Consider the following 22,606-nt stretch of genomic DNA (forward strand, 5'->3'; position numbering starts at 1 on the left):
GGAAGGACCCCGACGATGGCGGCGGCCGCGGCCCTTGCGCTCGGGCTGCCGCTGCTGCTCCTGGCGGCGCCCCGAGGGGTCCCCGGCCAGGCCCACCCGCCGCCGCCGCCGCCGCCCGCCCCGCAGGATGCCGAGTTCACCTTCCTGCTGCCGGCCGGGCGCCGGGAGTGCTTCTACCAGGGCGCGCCGGGCAACGGCTCCATGGAGCTGGAGTACCAGGTGAGGCTGGCAAGGGGTCCGCAATCCGGCCCCCCAAACCAGGCGCATGGGGATTGGACGGGGGGGGGCAACCGGCCCTCTTCTTCCTGCTCGGCCCCTGGTGGTGGTGGCGGCGGCAGAGGGGAGCGGGGTGGGGTAGACTGCCCCCGAAGGTGGAGTTCCCCCTTGGCTACCGCGACGCAGGCTGTGCGCGCACAGCGCTGCCCTTTGCTCCGCATCCAGGAGGACGTTAGTCGCGATCCGTACCACTTTCTTAGGAAACGCTGCTTTTTTATGCACTTCCCCTACACGCCCCACGCCCCCCCCCCCGCGCCACCACCAAACCAGCTTTGATCCGAATTGGGTGGGAATGAATGACCTGGCTGCGTTTGAAGCCAGCAGAACCATGGAGCCTTTAAGTATTGCGTTCTGTGTGGATTTATCAGCAGCCAGATGACTCGCATGTTTTTTCTTCAGAGGGGAAATGGTACTTAGTAAAACAAAACCCTGTAACTTTTCGAGACAGTTTGAGCGGCCAATGTATCTGACAGATCCCTCTTAAAAGCCGTTTGCCATTGCCTTGCCAATTTTTAACTTTCCTTAACTTAACTTTTATTTAAGTTAAGTGATGAATTAATATGTTTAATTTCATAATGTGAAGATCTAAGGATGTTAATGTTTAAGTTAAATTTTATAAGAACTGTGATTTGGAAAACCGTTAAAAGGACCTGCAATGAAATTCTTTTTTTTTATTATTATTAATTTTTTAGAAAAATTTTCTTTTACAAATTTAAATAACACATTCACATACACTATAATGCCAAATTCTTTTGGACTTCCCCCCGCTCCCTCCACAATCCTCATAATTTTATATTTATTTCACATTTCCTTTATAATTGTATTGCCAGTTAATAAATCTTTACAACTCTTAACCCTCTCGCAATACCCTTTCTCATCACAAAGCCTCTTTAAATCCAACTAGCGTTGTCTGTTCATCACAAATATTTTCCAGATAAATCGTAAACTTTCTCCAGTCCTGTGTGAACTTGTGATCTTTCTGGTATCTAATTTTCCCTGTCAGTTTATCTAGTTCAGCAAAGTCCATCAATTTCCGTCTCCATTCTTCCAATGTTGGTAATTCTTCTTGTTTCCATTTTTGAGCCATTAAAATTCTTGCCGCAGTCACCGCATATTGAAAAAGTTTATAATCACTTCTATTAATTTCTCTTCCTGTAATTCCTGACAAAAAAGCTTCTGGTTTCTTCACAAACGTGTATTTAAACATCCTTTTCAACTCATTATATATCATTTCCCAGAAGCCTTTTACTTTCTTACACTCCCACCACATATGGTAAAATGTCCCTTCCCTCTCTTTACACTTCCAACATTTGTTACATGTCTTATACATTTTTGCTAATTTTACGGGAGTGATATACCATCTGTATACCATTTTCATAATATTTTCCTTTATCGTCATGCCTGCAGTGAATTTCATATTTTCCTTCCACACCTTCTCCCAATCTGCTAACTGTATATTATAACCAAAATCCCTGGCCCAATGTATCATAACTGATTTAACTTCTTCGTCCTTTGTTTGCCATTCCAATAACATTTTGTACATTTTTGACAATACCTTATAATCATTATTAATTATTTCTTTCTGGAATCTAGACTCTCCTTCAATATATTTCCTCTCTTTACAATCCTTCTTAAACATCTCATTTGTTTGGAAGTAGTGCAACCAATCATATACAGGACCTGCAATGAAATTCAACCAAGGGGAAGCGAGGAAGTCACTTAACAATGTTAATAAGTGTAATTTTTAATAAGGCTATGATTTATGTTTGTTTGTCTTATGTGTTTGTTTGTTTATAATGTTGTGAAAACTAATTTTAAAAAATTCGAAGTTTTTATTGTTTCCTTCCTAGTTGCCCAGCATAGTTACCCTCAGAACAGTCTTGCAAAGCGGGCTGGGTTTTTAAAAAGTTGCTCAGCCCCAGCAGGTTGCCTGATATTCAAATAAAGATTTGTAGCCATTTGCCACTTCTCTTGTATCATTGGTGGCTTTTCTGGGCATTGTGGTTCTTTCCATCACCCAACTCTTGCTGTTGCCATTTAGGTTATTGGTGGAGCAGGGCTGGACGTTGACTTCTCCTTGGAAAGTCCTTCAGGCACATTGCTGGTTGATGAATACCGGAGATCGGATGGGGTTCACACGTGAGTCATGCTGCTTTTATGCTTTGGAGTGAAGGATAATTCAGTGGCACTGAGTGGGGAGGGCCAGAGGGACAGTGGCTCTGGGTGAATTTTTTGGGGGGTGCATTTTGCTCCTCGCCTCCCTGCCAGCCCTGTGCCACTGCTTGGCTCTGGTGGGCAGTGGGGGTCACTCCAGCATCATCGGCAGCGAGGGCTGGAAGTGGGCTCCATTCACCCTCCACGCCCTCCCCCCCCCAGACGCGCATACCCGCTGGGATACTCATGAGAAAGCCATTGCTTGCCCATGGTCCAGGTGCTTTTACAAGTAGCAAAAGTATGAAGAATTTGTGTATCTGATTATTATTGTTTAATGCACTTTGGCTAGTCCAGCTTTGCAGGATATATCTGTCTTCATTACCCTCTTTGTTGGTATCTTTCAGCATTGAGCCTACGGAGGGAGGGGATTACAAGCTGTGCTTCGACAACTCCTTCAGCACTATATCGGAGAAGTTGGTGTTCTTTGAACTGATCTTTGACAGCGCCCAGGAAGATGAGGACTTGAACAATTGGGCAGAAGTGGCCGAACCAGAAGAGATGCTCGACATAAAGATAGAAGACATTAAGGTGGGCAAAGAGGCTGCAGGAGAAATGCCTAGTGCTGAGATGTGGTGGAGTTAGGCAGAATAACAGTGGCATTCGATGGGAAAGAGACCAGGATAGCTCCACTCTTCTGCAACTGTGCACAGAGTAACATTGCCAGACAAAGCAGATGGGGTCAGCTGCTGCCTGGGCTTCCAGGTATTTAGCTCATGCAGGAGGAATGCTCCACAATGGGAGCCTAACAATTAGTTCCTTTCCTGGATCTTCACTCCCCTTTTCCAAATGCCCCATGCCTGATGGGGATGGGTGGGAAAGAGCACCTGCATTTCTGGAGCGCTGGCCAAAGCCCTGCAAATCAACCCAAGTCCTATGTGTGGAATGGATCTTCCCATCATTACTGTCAATATGTGGCTAGTGGCTTAATAAATTAGGATGTTCACATTTGTGGCTTTGCCCCTAAGAGACCTACCATTTAGGCTTTGCTGAAGAGGTGAACATGGTAATTGACACACTTGTGTGAATTAGTGTCTGTTTGTGTGTGTAACTTTGTATTAATGTAGCATTTTTATATGTAACACTGTAGTTTCGCGATCGTTTTTTAAAAAAATATCTGTTGTGCCTTCAGTTTTTTGTACACCACATAGATACATTTTTGATATATTAAGCAGTATAGAAATTAAATAATCCATCTACATAGGTACATAAATTTGAAATAGACTTATGAGTAATTTTGGGTTAATACTAGAGGTAGTTGTTAATCAAAGCCCTTCCACTGTGTTCCAGAAATTGTGTTCAGAAAGCAGCTCCCTGTTGTTTCAAGACCCATTTATTTTATTTTACAACATTACCTATATGACAGAAATCTTTTCAGCTCCCCGAGATAAAAACCAGAGGGTGACTTGGTTCAAGGAAGGCTCCTGATTAATATTAACAGTGAAAGTTGGTCAACTAGCCAATTTCAACTCATAAGGTTACAAAGCTGACTTGTTTAACTGAGTAGTATTTGTTTTAAACCAGGAATCTTGGTTTTTGTTGTTTTTTTAAAAAGGTGTATCTAACAAAATTCCTCCTCAGCTGCACATCAGGGGAAAATACTGTGTCCAACTCATGGTGCGCAGGGTGTGGTCCGAAGGCGCATGATGTGCAGTCACCCTGCTGAAGCTAAGCAGCTCTGGGTCTCATTGTTGGTAGCGGCAGTACTTGCCAGGCACTTTGGTACACGTGGACTTTGAGACCAGAAATGCAGACAGCAGGTGTCTTCTTGTTACCGCCTTTGTGGCTTAGTACTCCGGTTAAAGAAGAAAATGAAACTAGCTGTTACTCTTAATAGGTTTTGGCAATCATTGCAAACCTGCATTTTCACTGCTTTGAAACAGTGCAAAGGCAACAGAAGGAGTAATTTTTTAATCCAGCCAGGAAAGGTTTTTCAATATCTTAAAATTATTTGGGTCAGCATAAAGGGAAGGTACAGATCTGTCAGGAATATCTCTGGGGCCTTTTAATGGATGTTGAAATACTTGTGCTTGAGTTCAGATGGTCACGATAAAAAATTTTTTGGTTAACAATAATAGACATGGTGCCTGATCATTTGTTGGGTGAAGAATCTGACTCCATGTGATTTGAATTTGGCTACAATGGTTTCCTTTGCCCCCAAACACATCTTTGCTCCAAACACATCTATTCTCCTTTGTTCTCACCATTGTAGGAATCTATTGAAACGATGAAGAGCCGCTTGGAGAGAAGCATTCAGATGCAGGCCCTGCTGCGAGCCTTTGAAGCTCGAGACCGCAATTTACAGGAAAACAACCTGAGCCGAGTCAACTTCTGGTCAGCTGTCAATCTCACTGTGCTCCTGGTGGTGTCATTTCTCCAGGTGTACATGTTGAAAAGCCTCTTTGAGGACAAGAGGAGAGTCTGGACGTAGCAGGAGGAGAAATGGCACCCCCTTTTTACCTATACGGGGCAGGTGTCCAGAAGAATGCCAGCACCCATATTGCCAAAGCTCAGTACTGTCCCAAGTGTAGCTGCCATTTCTGTCATGAGTCTCTTTACAGAAGGGGTTAAAATATCACAGCCAAGGTAAGGGAGGGATTTGGAGTGGGGACTGAACACCCCCACATCTTGTGCGATGGTGGCAACCTGTCGAAATTGAGAGCAGGATGAGGGAGTGCAAGAATTGGAGTTGTTAGGCAGTACACAACAAGCAAAAACAGCTGTTCTTCATACATTTCAATAGCTCCTCTGTTTACAATGAAGGGCCGGTGCTTCTCAATGTACTACAGCTTGCAGCGGAGTTTGCCTCTTGGCCTTAAAACTTTGATATTCTGCATCAGATGTCATCAACATGTGCCTTAGCAAAAGTCGCTGGTCTGGCTGGAAGCAGCTACGCCCCGGCCACTTTTGCTGTTGAGAGGCTCCTAGCCTCTGCTTTTTCCATGAAATCTCCCTGCCCTAAGAAGCCCCACAATACTTAAGGGCATTAAGAAAACTCTCCTAGTGGAATTGGTAATCTTTACCACCCAGGCTTCTGGGTTTGATTTTCCTCAGGCATGACGACATGAGGAGTATCGTCACTGCTAAAGACTCCCATGGTTAGCAATCTGCAAAGGGTGAAAAGGCCTGGTTTTGCACTCATTTGGTGCTAGCGTGTCCCCGATCTAGCATTCCAATTTTCAGCAGAAAGCAAGCAGAATGTGGCAAATTTTATTCCCTTGGGGGGAAATTATTGCCTTTCCAAGACCCAGCTCTTCAAGTATCTTTAAATGTTAGGAACTGTGAACAAGTAAATTCCTGATTATAGAAGGCTGACCTGCAGAGCACATGAGCTCTTGAATACATCTGGTGGAATTCTTCTCTGTTTCTCTTCTGGATTTAGGATATGAGAAATTTCACAAGTATAACTTGGGCCTAAATTACAAAATGGTGGCAGATTAGTGTTGTGTTACATGCTGTGATTGAAGCACATTTGCATTTAAAGTGGGCGTGGGTGGTGCATCTTCTCTTCTTCCTGCCACAGGTACGCCAGCAGACTGCTCAGTAGTGAGACAGGCTGGGAGAGGGCTGTGCAGAACAAGTGGGCAAAGGAAGAATTTAGCACTGCCATGGCAGTTTACAGTACTTTGTGCCCTCACTATAGACATTATTGAGGGACTTCTGAAATACACTCCTGGTACTTTCACTGGAGATTAAAGTTGAACGTTCAAGAGTAATTGATACCCCCAACCCCAAATAGCCTTTCAGATGGGCTGCTGCATTTCACTTCACATTCTTAGTACGTTAAAATTTCCCTGGACGTGGCAGTGCATTAGCCCGAGCTAACTGTTCAACGCTATTCCACTGGCTGCTCTTCAGGGCAGGATGCTGCCAGCTCCCATAGCTGCATCCCAGATCAGCTGGATTCTGGCGGCAAGAAACAGCTGTGTGTACACTCACACTATAAAAAGACTTACTTTGGGCTTCCTGATGTCAGAGAATGCCTGGCATAACAATGGGAGGCTGCCAGTGTTCACCCCTTTTCTAAGATTGTGTAGGCCATTGTTTTGTGGTTCAATAAATGGTCTTTGAATTGGAGCTTGTCCTCTCCTGAATCTGTCATTGGTCTTGGGTTGCAAGAAGATTGGTAACATACTTTTCCTTTTGAGAGTGCTTCTTGTCTAGAGGTAGTAAGCCCAGGAAGATGGGCCTGAACCATAGCTGTCAACTTTTCTCTTTTCTTTCGAGGAATCCTATTCAGAATAAGGGAATTTCCCTTAAAAAAAGGGAAGCGTTGACAGCTGTGCCCTGAACATTTCCCACTTTTCATTTCATTTAAATTGTGATGCCAAACCACTCAGCCCATTTTATTCTCCTGCCCCAAGCATCTCCGATTCCAAAGCATTTTGATGTCTTGCAGCACACCTTCTGGTGGGAACGTCACTACAGGAGCGAATGTTATCATTTTTCTCTCATTCTTCAGGTTGCAATACAAAATCCATAGAATGAAATTTGAACCCTCATGTCACTTAGTGATACAAAAACCTTCTCTGAGCAGCACCAGCAGGATTGTGAAAGGTGCTTAAAGAGAGCCCCTGTCTCCAACTCTTTAAATACGAACGGCTAAGGGAGCTGGGCATGTTTAGCCTGGAGAAGAGGAGGTTAAGGGGTGATATGATAGCCATGTTCAAATATATAAAAGGATGTCACATAGAGGAGGGAGAAAGGTTGTTTTCTGCTGCTCCAGAGAAGCGGACACGGAGCAATGGTTCCAAACTACAAGAAAGAAGATTCCACCTAAACATTAGGAAGAACTTCCTGACAGTAAGAGCTGTTTGACAGTGGGATTTGCTGCCAAGGAGTGTGGTGGAGTCTCCTTCTTTGGAGGTCTTTAAGCAGAGGCTTGACAACCATATGTCAGGAGTGCTCTGATAGTGTTTCCTGCTTGGCAGGGGGTTGGACTCGATGGCCCTTGTGGTCTCTTCCAACTCTATGATTCTAATATATGCCACCAATTATTGATGTAACCCGCAGAGAGGCATGAGCAAGGTCACAAGATGATCCCTCTAGCAAGAGAGTTGGGCCCAGATACTTCGCAAGTCAAAACAAGACAAGGAGGAGGGACTGCTGGTCCCAGGCACCCCCCCCCAAAAAAAAATGTCTTGATTTGGAGCTGAAGGACCAAGGAAAAATGTGGAGGCATGGATGGAAAGTTGCAAGCAAGCACAATTTGTGACCCTTTCCTGACTTCAGGGTATACCTGTTATCAAGTCTCCACTTCTGATATTTGAACTTTGTGGAGCATGAGCCAGTATGAGAGCCTTAACTCTCATCTTAAATCAGGTTTTTTAAAATCATCAAATTTACAATTAGCTGACTAAACTATTTTTATAACCAAAAAATTGAATTGTCTCTAAATGGACTTGTATAGTAATAGAATGCTGTGCTGTGATTTACAGCCAAATTAGTGATGCTAGCAAGACAGATGCACACAAAACAATCCATAAAAAGTGTAAATAACTTTTTTAAGAGACGGAATTGAAAAACACATTTGTTGTAAAACAAAAATATGCTACGTAAGAGCTTCTGGGTCCTGCATGCTACACTCACAGTGGCCAACCAGATGCTTATGGGAAGTCTGAGACATGCTGCCTGCAACAGTGAAGGTTGAACATAACTTTGTAGCTAGCAGGTAGCTTTGAAATTCATTCTTGAGGTGGACTGATGGTTGTTCATCCTTCGTTATTCTGCTCTTCATGTTTGCGAGAGATAACTCCAGAATTATAATAAACTGCAAGCTTTAAATTTTTTAAAGAAGTATAGTGGAAAATGTGAACATACTTGTAGTTATTCACCATTGCTATATAATGTAATCCTGGACACTGAGATCCAGTGCCGAGGGCCTTCTGGCGGTTCCCTCCCTGCGAGAAGCGAAGTTACAGGGAACCAGGCAGAGGACCTTCTCAGTAGTGGCGCCCGCCCTGTGGAACACCCTCCCATCAGATTTCAAGGAAATAAACCACTATCTGACTTTTAGAAGACATCTGAAGGCAGCCTTGTTTTGGGAAGCTTTTAATATTGGATGAATCATTGTATTTTAATATTTTGCTGGAAGCTGCCCAGAGTGCCTGGGGTAATAATAATAATAATTACTACTATATAATGAAAGTATTGTGCATTTTGGTCAAATCTTATAGGTCATGCTAATTAGGTGCTTTATAAAGTATGGCATATGTACCTTTCCTCAAGAACTGAAGTTGTCACAAGACTGACAGCATGATCTCCTTGCAAGTATTTCAGTATGAACGCATTCTTCATTGCTAGTCAACAAGATCTTCTAACTGGTACACTGTTTGTATTGAGACTCCCCAGGTAGGTGCAATTGCTGAGCATGTAACAGCCCTTCTGAGTGCTTGATCACCGCTGTCCACAAGATACATTTTTCTATAGGGACTGGCCATGATGAAACTACTATAGCAGGCAGCAGCTGCAAAAAGATGTCCCAATGTGCCCTGCAAAGGCTGTCTGCAAAAGCTTGCTCATTTGTATTTGGTTATTCCATGATCACTTGTTTTAATTTGAGAGGGAGGAGAGCTATAGGGGTACCTGTCCTCTGGGTGAGGAGGCACTTAAAAACAACTGGGTTAATCCTTTTCTGTGAATGCTGTTCAATTGGTATGTGATCCCTCATGGTCTAGGGCACCCTGTGTGACCAGTAATAGAACGCATTGCCCCTACTGTAAACAGACTTCATTTGCCCTTAGTGATACCAGCACACAGCCAAATCTGCCTGAGTATGAAGCACTGTGATGTTATCACATTGAGCATGATCACTTGAGAAAGGGGCAGGAAACAGCACTTAAACAGCACCTATATGTAAGGAATCAGTGGCTGTGGGTAGTCATAAACATATAAGATTAATATATTAGCCATAGCTAAATGTCCTTAAGCCTTATTAATTGGGGTTACGTTTAGCTTGTTTTATTGAGATATTGTACAACTGCCTCCCATCCAAAAGTCAAACTGAACAGGGCCAAACAATCAACCATTTGGGTTGGAGGCTGGTGCATAGAAGTGCCTCAAGGAAACTCAATTTGAGCTTTAGTTTCTTCTGCTCACTACCTCCTGGGTGTAGAAATTTTGAGAACCAATGAAAGACAACACACTCACACACAGAGACCCCAACACCACTGGCTGCCAGAGATTTTCCACCAGCAAAATTTCCCTTTATTTTAGTTTATTAATAGGATACATAATGGAGGCACTTATCTCAAACTGTTGGGATCTTTTTTTTCCATCTAAAGAAGAGGGAGAGAAGGTCCCACAGCCCCTTCACACATGGTAACAGGAAGAGTCAAGAGGAAGCAAATATGAACACAATGAATTAAAAGTAGAGGTCCATGCTACCAAGCATATGCTAGCTTTCGGAGAAGTGACCAGTGGGCAGTAGGTGGCACGAGGTTATGAAATGCACTGCAAGAGAGGGTCAAAAGTCCATGATAGTGACGTTGGAAGTAGAGGGACATTTATAGGAAGGCAACACTGGTTATTAGGGCAGTCAGCATGTAATTCAAGCAGTAAAGGCACGAAATTAGCACCGTCTATGGAAGTGTCATATCCTTCAGGACACGAAGCAAGGAACTACTGCTGCAGGTAGGCAGAAAGGGAAAAAAACATTTAAGGCAGGTGGTGTATGTGTGGCTGTTCCTTTTATCTTATCTCAGGAAGGGCTGAGGTATCCCTGATAGCCTTGTATAATGAGGGCTGGGCTTAACTGATGATTTCTCTTTTTAAAAAATCTAGAATTTATACAAGTATTAATACAGTCTGTCTTTCATAAGAAATATATACAACCACAGCCCAGGGAGGGCAGAGTGCTTTACTACTGCTGTTGAGAAGGCTCCAGTGTTACTCCGAACTCCAAGGCTCTACAGATGGAGCAGCCAACCCAAACACACAAAACACCCCACTCCGAAAGACCACAGATGCTAACAAGAGCTTCTGTGGGACCTTGTGGCACAAGTGTCGTAAGATCTATTATGGACACAGTTTGCCATGAAGAAACTGCCTTAGCCTAGAGGCACAGAGGTAAGCTGCAGTACAGCTGATCTCAAGCACAGGGCATTTCTTTCACGGGACAAAGTCACTCTTCTGATTAGGGAGGGGAAGGCTTTCCAACAGACACCACAATCCGTGCAGAGGATCACAATCCTGATAAAACACTTCGAAACCCTGGTACACACACACACACGCACTTCTCCATATGGACTGGGCAGGTGACAAATGGTCATAGCCAATCAGGGAACAGCCAGTTGGTATTACAGCTCCAAGTGACTAAGACATCCGCCATCTGGATGCCTCCCTGGTATAAATTAGGAGGGACCAACAGTCATGCTTATCTAGGTTACAGCTGAGCTGCCTCTGTTTAAGCATGAACGCTGGTTGTGCAGAGAGTGGCATGGCATTCAAATCAACTCTATACCTGAGGCTTAAAAGCAACCCAGTGCCACCTTCTTTCCAATTATTCTGCTTGGCAAAATCTTGCTCTAGTTCAGTGAACTGAATTTATAAGAAATTTGCTATCAGCAGTCCCATCATTTTGTTTTGGTTTTTACCCCTTCAAAGTTATAAAATGGAAATAAACTGATCAAATCTTGCATTGAAATTTATAGGGAGAAAGGAAAGGCAATCAAAGTGGGGAGGGGGGAGATTATATATATATATATTATAATACAAATAAATCCATAGCTGGGTGGGGAGGTTGAGGAGTTGGACAAACCCAATTAATGTGAATGGCGAAGGGAGATTCTACGTGTTGAATGCACAAGTGTTGGTGGAAATGCAAACTCGCCACTTTCACACATTCACAGGCAATCCCTTGCCAATCCCTCAACTAGGGGATCCTTTCTGTATTTTCAACAAAGTGCAAAACAACTCCACAAAACAGAATACTCCATGTTCCCATGTGGAATGGGTCTGGTGTGGCCACCAAGAGGAGGGTGAAGAAACTACCCCTCCCCTGCAATTTTCCAGAGAAGATTCAGGTCACCAAATCCCTCCCCAGCCAAGACCCAAGGACAGGGAGGGAACTACTACAAGGAATGCTTGGCCTCTCAGAGCTATTTACAAGTAATCAACCCACAGCACCCATCCCATGGTGGCTGCTACTGGAGGGAAGGAGACAGGAAGGAAGCGGGAAACGGGCCTTGGCTACAGTTGATCACAATTGCAAAGAGCTCTTTTACACAAGAGATTAGGCATGAGTTCTCTTCACAATATAGTTAACAAGCAACAGCTCTCCCTGGTAGTGGTTGTAGTTAATCTAATAAGGAGGGCTCAGCAGGCCTGATAATCGTGGGCCGGTTCGGTGCTGCAGGGGGTCTTCTGCTGTAGAGAGAACAAAACAGATGGAGAGAAATGAATACCGGAAAAGGGAGAACTGGACAGACGTCACTGTGAAATATTGTTAAGTGAAGCTAATGCCCACAACTCTCATGCCCACTCCACTATCCCACGTAAGCTGGGAAATTCTATGCCCAGAATAGTACATTTTGTGGCACATTTAGCCAACAAATAGAAGTGGTAGAAGCCATCATTTATCACTATTCTTTAGACAGCTTAGAACCACTCAACCTCCCAATATTTCACCTGTCTGGAAAAAAAAGTCTGCCTTTGGTATGACTAGTAGGGGTGACTTGGATAGACACCCAAATCCAATTTGCTTGACTCTGAAGGTGTGGTTCTGGGTGAACATTATGCAGGGTATGCGAGAGCCTGGATTGTACAGCTCCTTCAGAGAACAAGCCAGCTCAATAACACAATGACTAGTACCAGGGCACTGTATTCTGTCTGTCCCTGCACCCCGCAAACACCATATGATGTTGAGACTGCCCAATATACAGATAGAATAAAATATTCAGGGTGTAATCTATTTCTATATTAAAAAATTCTGTGTGGCGATAAACCAAATTCTGCAAAAAGATACACTAACTTCTGCAAAGTGTGTAGATTACTGTGTAGATTAGTTTATTCTGCTTCTGCTAACTTTGTGGAGGTGGCTGGCTACACAGGTGGCTACAAGGCTTTCCTCCTTTTTTCCCCTCTTTATTTTTTACACACACACACACACACACACACACACACACATCTCTGAAGTCGTAAGAGCTAGCAGTTTCAAGATGAAACTTGAAATTCTCAAGGAGCTAAATTCTGCTTCTTTTCTGTTGTTTTGAGAAATAAACACAGCACTGGCTAAAGAAACCAGTCTGCTTGCTAGCACTGCTGTCTTAGATGAGTCTCTAATTCAAAACTAGACATATTCCCATAATACACTCCACTAAAATCTCATACGAGCTTCAAAATGGAGAATGCTTCCTCCTCTGCAAAGCCTGCAACAGTGAAAGAAAAGAAATTCCACACAAGGAAGAATATGCAGTTTCAAGAAACATGACGACTCTTGAGCACCAAAGGAGAGGAAAAAAAGGCGTAAGATTTATATGATCTGAGGTGAAACCAGAGAATATTAAAATGCTCCAGACACAATTTTCAATGATTATTAACCAAGAGATTGAATGAAAAATTAAAATATTAAAACATAGAAACTTTGAATTTGCAAATAAACCTGGCAAACTCTTAGCTTGGCAGTTAAAAACAACCAGAATGGCAGGATAACAAATAAAATTAAAATTGAAGAAAAGATAACTGACGACCCAAAGGAAATTAATAGAAGCTTTGTAATTTTTTATGGAGAACTATACAGGGAAGGAACAGAAAATCATGATAAAATCGAAGAATACTTAGGGCAGAACAATTTATCAAAGATCTCAAAGGATAGACTCAGTCTCTTACATTCTCCTATTTCTGCACTGGAAGTTCAACAGGCAATCAATAAAGCAAAATCAGGGAAGGCCCCGGACCTGGATGGCCTATCCGCAAATTATTATAAAAAGCTAGAAGAGCCGCTATTCGAACCACTGAAGGACACAATGAATGACATAGTAAAGACTGGGAAACTACAGTAATCATGGACAGAAAGCTTTAGAACCTTAATTCCCAAGCAGGGAACTGATTTAACAATTGTTTCAAATTATCGGCCAATATCCCTTTTAAATAATGATTAAAAATTATTTGCCGACATACTTTCAAAAAGATTAAAGATGATTCTTAAAGACATCATTCACGAAGACCAGGCCGGCTTTCTCCCTGGACGCCTAGTGCAAAATAACATCAGAAATATCATTAACGTGTTGGAATATTTAGAAATCAGAAGTGACAAACCAGCAGTACTAATGCTGGTGGATGCAGAGAAAGCCTTTGACAACATCTCATGGAGATTTATGAAAAGAATGATGCAACAAATGGAGTCCGGTGAACAGTTTTGTAAAGGAATAGAGGCTATATACTCTGATCAACGGGCCAAGATCATCATCAATGGCAACATTACAGAAGACTGTATAATAAGAAAAGGAACAAGGCAAGGATGTCTGCTATCCCTGCTAATATTAGTTTTGGTAATGGAAGTGTTGAATAAAAAAATAAAGGAAGACAAAAACATAAAAGAAATAACACTAGGAGAGAAAGCTTATAAACGAAAGGCGTTTGCCGATGATCTTATTATTATGACAGAGAATACAAAAGGAAGTTTATTAAAGGTATTAGAAATAAATAAGAACTTTGGGCAGGTAGTGGGATTCAAATTAAACCGTTCCAAAACAAAGCTCTTGGTCAATAATATGGATTACGCCGAAAAACATCAATTTATTCTTATGCTAAAACTTGGATTGAAATTAAAGGAAATTTAAAAATATGGGGCAGATTAAATTTATCTTTTGGGGGGAGAATATCCACCATTAAAATGAATGTCTTACCAAAAATGCTTTTCCTATTTCAGACAATCCCTGGGATTGGAGTGACAGGCTGCCTCAAAAACTTGCAACGAGACATCTCTACATATTTGGCAGGGGGGAAAGCCCAGGATTACACATAAACTGTTAATTGATATCAAAGAAAGAGGGGGATTTTCCCTGCCAGATTTGACATTATATTACAAGGCAGCCTGTCTCTGCTGGATCAGGGAATGGTGTATACTACAGCACACAGGCCTTCTAGACCTGGAAGAACATGACAACTGGTATGGCTGGCATGTCTACTTAGGTTATGATAAAGTTAAGATCCCAAAAAAAATTAAATCAAATTATAAGGAAATTTCTCTACGTGGTTTGGGCAAAATACAAAGATCTGGGCAAAGGTTTGGGCAAAATACAAAGATCGAACTCCATGGTGGATATCTCCCTTTGAAGCATTAGTAGTGAAGAAAAAAATATGAAAGGGAATTGGCCAATATACAAAGTATTATTAAAAGGGGAAGAAAACCAGCTGAAACTAAAAAACTTCAAATTAGAACAAAGAAATGGCTTTGCAACAGAACCCTCCAGATTAGAAAAAGAACTGATTAACTCTAAAGTGAAAACTCTCTCCTCATGGAGGAGGAGGTAAAATCTGTAATGGTCAAGTGGCCCCAAGATTTTGGCTATAGCATCCCAATGAGTGCCTGGGAAAATCTATGGAAGGTTAACATGAAACCACCACATGCTATACCTTGAAAGATAATTTTATGAAGATGCAATTCCACTGGTTTTTGACACCACTAAAACTATCTAAAATGTACAAGGACATGTCAAGTAAATGCTGGAGATGTGGGGAAGTGGAAGGCTCAATGTTACCTATGTGATGGACATGTAAGAGAATAAAGGAATTTGGGGAGGTAATTTATAATGAGCTCAAAAGAATGATTAAGGTACCCTTCATAAAAAAAACCCGGAGGCTTTCCTCCTGGGGATACTAGGCCCAGACATCCCTAAAAATGCGAGAGAAATATTCTTGTATATCATGGTAGCTGCAAGAATATTAATCGCTATGAATTGGAAAGGACAGAAAATTCCATCAAAGCTGGAGTGGCAAAGTAAACTGTTGGAATACGCCAAGCTGGCAAAAATGACAGAAAAACTGAGAGGTCATACTGATCAAACATTTACTAGGAAATGGGACATGTATAAAAATATATATCAAGGATTACTGTAATAACATGACGCCAGTGGCAGGTATAGAATGACTTCTGTAGTATGATGGATAATTATAAGAGAATATTATATTGATGAAAATTAACAAAAGGAAACAAAAATAAACAGTGTGCTAGATAGAGTAAGTGGTAGCTACATAATGGGGTGATGGGAAGTTGCTAGAAACTCAGGAAGAATGTAAGGTGATGTGATGTAACAAATGTTACCATTTTTATTTCTCTTTTCTGGATAAACTTCTGTTTCTTACTTCTTTTTAAACTCAATAAAGCATATAATAAAAAAAGGTGAGAGAAAAATGCAGAAGCAGCTCTTTGGCCCTGAAGGGAAAGGTTACACCTGATCCTGCTTTCACATATTTCCTCTGTTCTAAGGCAGTTGTTTTAAGGCACTTGTACCACGCTAACATATTGCACGGTCCATGTTCCAGTTTTCAGGTCTGAATTCTCCCATTCCATTTTGATAATAGAGAAATTGTTATACAGGGTTAAAGAAATTAAGACTCATAAGTTCTAGAGTCCAGATGCTGCTGCACTCCGGTTCCCATCAGTCCCTGCCATCATGGCAAATGATCAGGGATGATGGGATCTACAGCCCAACAACTGGGCAGCAACAGGTTCATCATCCCAGCTCTAGAGCTGCTGCTATAGTATCTGCTCTAGCAGCAAAGAGAGGAGAACCTGAAGGATGCCTTACCTGGGCACACCTGGAGGGATGCCGGGTGGAACACGTGCTGGTCGTGAAGGAATCAGAGGAGGAGCTGAGAAAGGGTCATTATTAGCAACAAATGCACCTTGCGGTCCAGGGCGTGACGGAATGGGTGGTGCCACAAAAGAGGAAGGGCCTGCGGCTGGCATTGGGATCAAGGGGGGGCCTGGCATAGGGCCCCTCACTGCTGGCGGTCTCCCTGGTGGCAACACAGTCGAAGCAGGCCTGCGCTGTGGTGTCGGGCTGCCAAAGAGAGAAAAAGAAACCACCAGGACGGGGAAGGTAAGTTAGTGTCGTACAATACGGCAAAATGAAGCCAATGCAATCAGGTTCAACCCCAAACCCCATACGCTAAAGTATGAACTGTCTGCTTCACATTCTGTACAAGAGCTATTTTGTACAACTAGCCCCAGAACCAAACAATGTTATTTGAAGACCCTACAGAATGACAACCGAAGATTTAAGGCTACCAACAAGCATAGATCAAGGTTCAAGTTTGTCGTTAAGTATTGAAATCACATTGTCGGTGGGCCAAATACAGGTGCCTGGGCTCTTCCTGGAGTTCTGGCAGTAGGTCACTTGAAACTTCTGGCCTTGCTGGTTTCTATGCTTCCATCCCATGTGCCTAACAAAAAAATAAAGCACACCAGAAGCAGATAAGCCACCACCCCAACTCACCTATGCCCACTACTCCCTGACTGCAGCCATGTGTCATCCACAGGGGGAGGAACCGGTGTGGAAATGGTGCTGGTACTAATGTCTCCAATTATGTTCAAGGCCTCCTTCAGGGCGTGGTACATTCGCAGCATGTCGTCCCTGCGCTGCGCCTGGTCTGCAGACTCCTCCATCAAGCTGTTTTGGTCTGCGGAGGAGTACAGGTAGGCCAGCAGCTCCGAGTGGATGAAATCCTTGGTCTGTGAGGATGGGGGAAGGAAAGCACAAAAAAGAGGTGACGCTGTCCAAATGCGAAGGGGCTGGAAATGGTATATTCAAGCTGGAGTAACACCGTGAGCCAGACTAGTTTCTTAACCCTGGTCATGAGTTTTACCTGCAGTGGGGCGGCAGGGGGCTGGGGAGACACCCTTGCCTCTGCCACTGCTGTACTGGACTCCACAATGTTTTTATGGGAAGGCATTGTCTAATATTGGCAGATGTTGGAGGTATACTGCCGAAAACAACTTTTAAAGTGTTATAGCATGGGGATTAACACAGCAGGGCAAGTGGACTTTGAAAGCCCTAATGCAGGCATAGGCAAACTCCAGCCCTCCAGATGTTTGGGACTACAATTCCCATCATCCCTGACCACTGGTCCTGTTAGCTAGGGATGATGGGAATTGTAGTCCCAAACATCTGGAGGACCAGAGTTTGCCTATGCCTGCTCTAATGTTTGCTAAGAGACTTAGACTCAGCCTGGAAGGATAAATCTCCACCATTTATTACACAATGGTCTGAGGACCTCACAACTCTATAGGTATCCACATAAAATTGACATCTATATGAAGATATTTCATATAGATGTCAATTTTATGTGGCCTCCTATTTTGGACATTTAGAGAGCTTATTTTAAGTTGTAAGTTTAACTTAAGATGCATGCACTGCTGGCAAATTTATCCATTATGTGACCCGATTGTGTTTTTCTGTTACTATCAGTATTATTTTTACTTTATATTTATTATTTTATTTTTTAAACAATTCTTCTCCCCCAATCTTCCTTCCCCTTACATTCTTTGTTAAGTTTGCAAAATAAAATAAAATTAAAATTAAAATAATAATGGTGCATCAGCGGAGTGGTGGAACAATGTCTGCTTAGCCCCTGACAATAAACAAATAAATATCCAACTATGACTCACATTGTTTATCATTAGGTGCATTATTGTCTTTGGCATAAGATCCCGGATCGACTTGTTGATGATCCCAACATATGAATCAACAAGATTGCGGATAGTTTCCACTTGGCGCTCTAGCTGAGGATCCATGGAAAAGGTGTTTTCCTGGGATCCCTCTTCATTCTCCACCTGCACAGAAGAAAATTGGACAGCATTAGGTGACCTATGGAAGAATCAGCACAGGGAGAGTACCAGTTCAGGCCCTCAAGTCATTATTGGATCTCTGCATTCCCAAATATCCCAGTAATCATAGCATGGGTTTAGTTTGGACTAACCCAGATCTGCAGTGCTTATTAGCTGGCTGACATTTTAATGAGAATTCTAAGTGTTCTCTCCCTACCCTCCGCTGGCAATGAACAATTATTTCCTTATTATTGGGTTTAATTCTTGCACTGTATGGTTTGCTCTTGCTGATACAGCTAAAATCACAGCAGCCTCTTGCGCACCTGACCCAGAACCTCAAAATTTGTGCTCTGAATCAGCTTTCTCTTCCCTAGGCTGAGCATGCCCAGCTACCCTCACAAGTCTTTGGAGATGACTGTTTCCTGTATAGCTTTGGGAGAAGCACAAAGGGATTCCTGCTTTGCTCATTGGGCTTTGGGCTCATCCTCTTGAATCCTTCACAGCTCTTACACAGATACTACCTTCCACATCTAGAATGGCACTGCCTTATCCACACAACTTCAGGAGGTGGGTATGGGCGGAAGACAGCAGAAGTTTCTACCAACTTTCTCTCTTTCTAAGAAAACCCTACCAAGATTTTGGACAGCAAACTACCGCCAATCAAAGGTACGGTGCCCAACTTGATGGAACCTCTAACTGGCGAGAGTAGCTCCTAGCCAGAGGCAACAGCAGCTGCTAGGAGATCCTTGGTACAACAGTACCACTACTGGGCCTTCAGCACAAACCCCCCCCCTTCCTGCTGAAGGAAAAAAATGTTTACTTGGTCTTTCTCAGGGTAAACACCAGCACGGAGGAAGGAGGCCTTCCAGCTGTCCACGTCTTCCTGGGAGTCACACGCAAGCTCAATCTGACGCAGGTCTTTGTACACATTCCTAGTTTAGGGGTGCAGGAGAAAAGAGAGGAGTGGAAGAAGGACAAATGTCATTGGGTTAGTGAAAGAAAGTCCACATCAGGCAACAGGAATCCTGTAATAGGAAAGTTATATATATATTCCTTTATTTTCTAAGTACCTTGAAGTTCTAATCTCTATTGCCACAATAGAATGTGAGACTGTAGGAACACCCAACAAATGGAATAGAGTGCTACTCTACTTAGCCAAATGGTGCCCATAATAGTTGCATGTACAGAGTGAAGTATGGTCTCCATTGGCTTTTTGCTTCCACTTAAATGTCTTGCCATACACTCCAAAGCAGACATGGGGAACCACTTTGGCTAGCAGGCCAGATGCAATTGTGGCCAATCCTTTGCTAGTGACATTTGACAGTTGCAGTTCTGAGCCCTGGCCAAAACTGTGGGCAGCACTAAGTTTCAGCAGCACCACATGCATGCTGTGCTTGAAAACAGAACACTCAAGAGGGCACTCTAAGACTGCCTATTCCTTTGCAAGCATGACTTTACTATCCCACACGTGACACCAGGTGAGTGGCAGGTGGGTGTGCCTAGGAAGAAACAGCCTTGCCGGTCAAATTAGGAGGCCCAACAGGCCTATTGTTGTCTGTGGGCCCAGGATTCCCTAACCGTGCTCAAGACCTTCATCACTTTGCTACTCCTCACCTCCCTTGGTTTACCTTTCTGCTGGACCTAGTAAGAGATGCCTGCCATATTTTTCTTAAGGAGATTTTTTGACAAATCACATACTGAGCCAAGACAAGGAACATACTTTACAATATCGTCTTTTAAAGAGCCAAGTCTTTCCGCCGCGATCCAGTCCCTTGAAAAATCCTAGCTCAGGCAGCTCCAACCCCATCACATAATGTGAACAGGAGAGTAAAGTCAAACTCTTTAAGCTTAAATACTTAGCAGGCAATGAGCAAAGACGTTAAAGATAACTGACAACAGTGCAGAAAGTGTCAGTCAATACTTTCTGTGTCAAGATCAAGTCTTTCTGAATAGGACGTGTGCAACAAGCAATTCACCCAAGTGTACATGTGACCTCAGGACTTGCTAAGCCTGGACAGAACACGCAGCACACTTCTCATGTGTGTCAGAGAGAGCGAGAGAGCGAGAGCAAGAACGAGAGAGAGAGAGAGAGAGAGAGAGAGAGAGAGAGAGAGAGAGAGTTTTATGAAACATACAAAGTCTCTCTCCTTCTGTATGATCATGTCATGAATTGGCAGGATGATGGGGAGCAGAAAGAGGATCTCAGTGATGGGTGTAGCCAGGACTGCGACACACCAGGGCAAGCAGGTGATGGGGAAGAAAGTACTCATAGAGTGATGAAGGATGGCAAGGGGATGGGGGTCCGTGCACAGAAACCAGAGCAGCAGGACCCATCACCAGAGCCAGAGGGACCCCTGTTTCCCTGAACACGACAGGTTCTGAGGCATAGGGAGCAGTAGGAGGGGCACTCTAGGAGGCTGAGGCAGCCAAGGGCTCACAGCCCAGCTCACTAGCTGGCAAGGTGAGGCTCGCAAGCTCTGGGAGGTGTGTCATTCCTCAGCTGGAGTAGGCTTAGAACAGGTGAGGATCACATGCCTCATCAAGCTGCAATCAACATGCAAAGAACAAAAGGGAAGCAGAGCTGAGGTGCTGTGTCTGCCCAACTGCCTATGTTGGTAGACCTTGGCTTGGATGCTCCTGAATCGAGCTTTGGGTTTGACCCTGGACAGTATCTTGACTGCTGGACTTCAGACTTGGGCTACTTGGATTGACCCTGGACTGCGTTTCTTAACCTTTGGACCTCGGACTTTACTTTCTTGGATTGAACTTCAGACTTGACATACTGACTTGTGGCCAGGCAGGCTAGGGGTTTAGGACAGATCAGCACAGCAATTTTACTAGATCTGAATTCAGCCTAAGGTCCTGAAATGGCTTCTCATGAATCAGAAAGCACTGAGACATACTTCTCTTACCTTTGTTCTGTGTTAAAGATACCAAAGACGTGCTTGTTGGACATGAAGCCTTTTTCCACATCTCTAATTTTTAGGTTGTCCAGAGGGAGCATGTATTTCTTCTCCTTTTCCTATGAGGATAAAGAAGGGTGAAAAGCCCAAAACATCATACATGTTGGTTTGTTCTGGCATTCAATAGTCCAGTAAGAAAATCTGATCTTACAATATTTGCTGACATCCAAAATGATGATTACCGGTAAATGTAAACTGTTTTAGATTTGGCATGCCCACACCAGGCTTCAAGCTTCTAATTGAGGCCTAAAGAGTCTGGTTCAAAGTTCACACACTGTGCTCATATAAACCCTTAATAAGGGATTCCATCCACAAGTACGTTAACCCAGCATGCTTCATTCCATCATTAAATAACATTAGAAATGTTATTTTAAAGTCAGAGCTAGTCTCTTTTTTATAAGGCTCTTGCTACTGCCACTTACTGAAATCAGTTCTTGCTTGTTTCGAGTGTATAAATGTTAGAGTTCTGTCGTTGAAACATTTACTAGAAAAAGGACAGGGCTTTGCCAGTGGAAATCTATTGCAACCCCACATCCACCATACAGGACTTTGGGAAGGAAGAGGTAGCATAGAATAGACTTGAAAAAGCAAAAAGTAGGCTCCCTCAATCTTTTTGCTGTAGAACCCTGCTTTCTTTAACAAGTTGCAGGCTAGCAGTGGTGAGGGGCCCCCATATGAGTCACACAGAGCAGCCTCTCTGCAAAAACCCCACATCTGGAATTGTTTATAGCTCCAGATGCTGCCTGCCTGCCTGCCTGCCTGCCTGCCTCCCTCCCTCCATGCACACGCAGAATCCCAAAAGTGACGTTTTCCTTTATACAGAGGCCACAAACCTCACACCCGCCCCCCCTCTATGATTTCCTGAACAGCCCCAACCATTTTCCAGACTGGATTCAGCCGCAGACTTTGCCACGTCAGAGGAGACAAAGTAGGTTTTTTCCCCTGGAACTGCTCTACTTAACAAACCCTACAAAAGGAGAACAGAACTGGATTACATGGAAGAGAAGCTTCTGGATTCCAGCCCCGCCTGCCCAGTGTTCAGACTACCTGTTCAGGAAGCTATAAAGGTGTACAGTAGTCTGCACATTGGTTAGACTGGGTTTGGATAAGCATCACTTCAGGGGTGTTGGCTGTTCAGGTAAGCTTCTGCTTTGGGGAAGCAACTTTATTCTGAGTTTTGCTGCTACTGAGATTCCAGATCTATAAAGAAGCTGGCTAATTGTGCATAAAGGGTTTATGCCCTCCTTCGACAGTCACAAGACAGGATGACTTGAGAGTCGGGCTTTAAATGCAGCTTGCGCTGATAACTAAACAAACTTCTTAATCCCCTGCTTATTTCAGGAATGTGTGCTTTAAAGATGAATTTTCTAGGGAAGTGGACAGA

The 22,606-nt window shown here is 43.3% G+C and overlaps 2 protein-coding genes across 9 annotated transcripts in view; one reads left to right on the forward strand and one right to left on the reverse strand.

Annotated features, from left to right (window-relative positions):
- On the forward strand, positions 1 to 6,564 carry TMED1 (transmembrane p24 trafficking protein 1). The gene is made up of 4 exons (XM_079958622.1): positions 1 to 219; positions 2,318 to 2,415; positions 2,835 to 3,018; positions 4,700 to 6,564. Exons 1-4 carry the CDS (start codon positions 16 to 18, stop codon positions 4,916 to 4,918), a joined length of 705 nt encoding a protein of 234 aa, XP_079814748.1. The 5' UTR covers positions 1 to 15; the 3' UTR covers positions 4,919 to 6,564.
- A 3,106-nt stretch (positions 6,565 to 9,670) lies between these two features.
- DNM2 (dynamin 2) overlaps positions 9,671 to 22,606 on the reverse strand; it is a 60,229-nt gene continuing 47,293 nt past the window's right edge. For 5 of the 8 annotated variants that reach the window (XM_079959312.1, XM_079959309.1, XM_079959311.1 and 2 more), the window contains 6 exons: positions 21,172 to 21,281; positions 19,080 to 19,191; positions 18,101 to 18,265; positions 16,929 to 17,164; positions 16,239 to 16,493; positions 9,671 to 11,853 (listed from right to left, as the gene is read on the reverse strand). In XM_079959312.1, the coding sequence (XP_079815438.1) occupies positions 11,784 to 11,853; positions 16,239 to 16,493; positions 16,929 to 17,164; positions 18,101 to 18,265; positions 19,080 to 19,191; positions 21,172 to 21,281 (948 nt within the window). In that variant the 3' untranslated portion in view covers positions 9,671 to 11,783. Of the gene's footprint in view, positions 11,854 to 13,605; positions 13,677 to 16,238; positions 16,494 to 16,928; positions 17,165 to 18,100; positions 18,266 to 19,079; positions 19,192 to 21,171; positions 21,282 to 22,606 lie in introns of all 8 variants that reach the window. The other 3 variants (XM_079959314.1, XM_079959313.1, XM_079959310.1) reach the window with 3 other exon arrangements.

The sequence above is a fragment of the Podarcis cretensis genome (assembly GCF_951804945.1).
Source record: "Podarcis cretensis genome assembly, chromosome: 17".
Taxonomy (NCBI): domain Eukaryota; kingdom Metazoa; phylum Chordata; class Lepidosauria; order Squamata; family Lacertidae; genus Podarcis; species Podarcis cretensis.

What these genes read in the sequence shown, in the direction of transcription:
- TMED1 (XM_079958622.1), top strand. Translation starts at nt 16, where the DNA reads ATGGCGGCGGCCGCGGCCCTTGCGCTCGGGCTGCCGCTGCTGCTCCTG. An exon ending in AGATCGGATGGGGTTCACAC is followed by an intron (nt 2,416 to 2,834) that starts GTGAGTCATGCT and finishes GGTATCTTTCAG; the next exon opens with CATTGAGCCTACGGAGGGAG. An exon ending in TAAAGATAGAAGACATTAAG is followed by an intron (nt 3,019 to 4,699) that starts GTGGGCAAAGAG and finishes TCACCATTGTAG; the next exon opens with GAATCTATTGAAACGATGAA.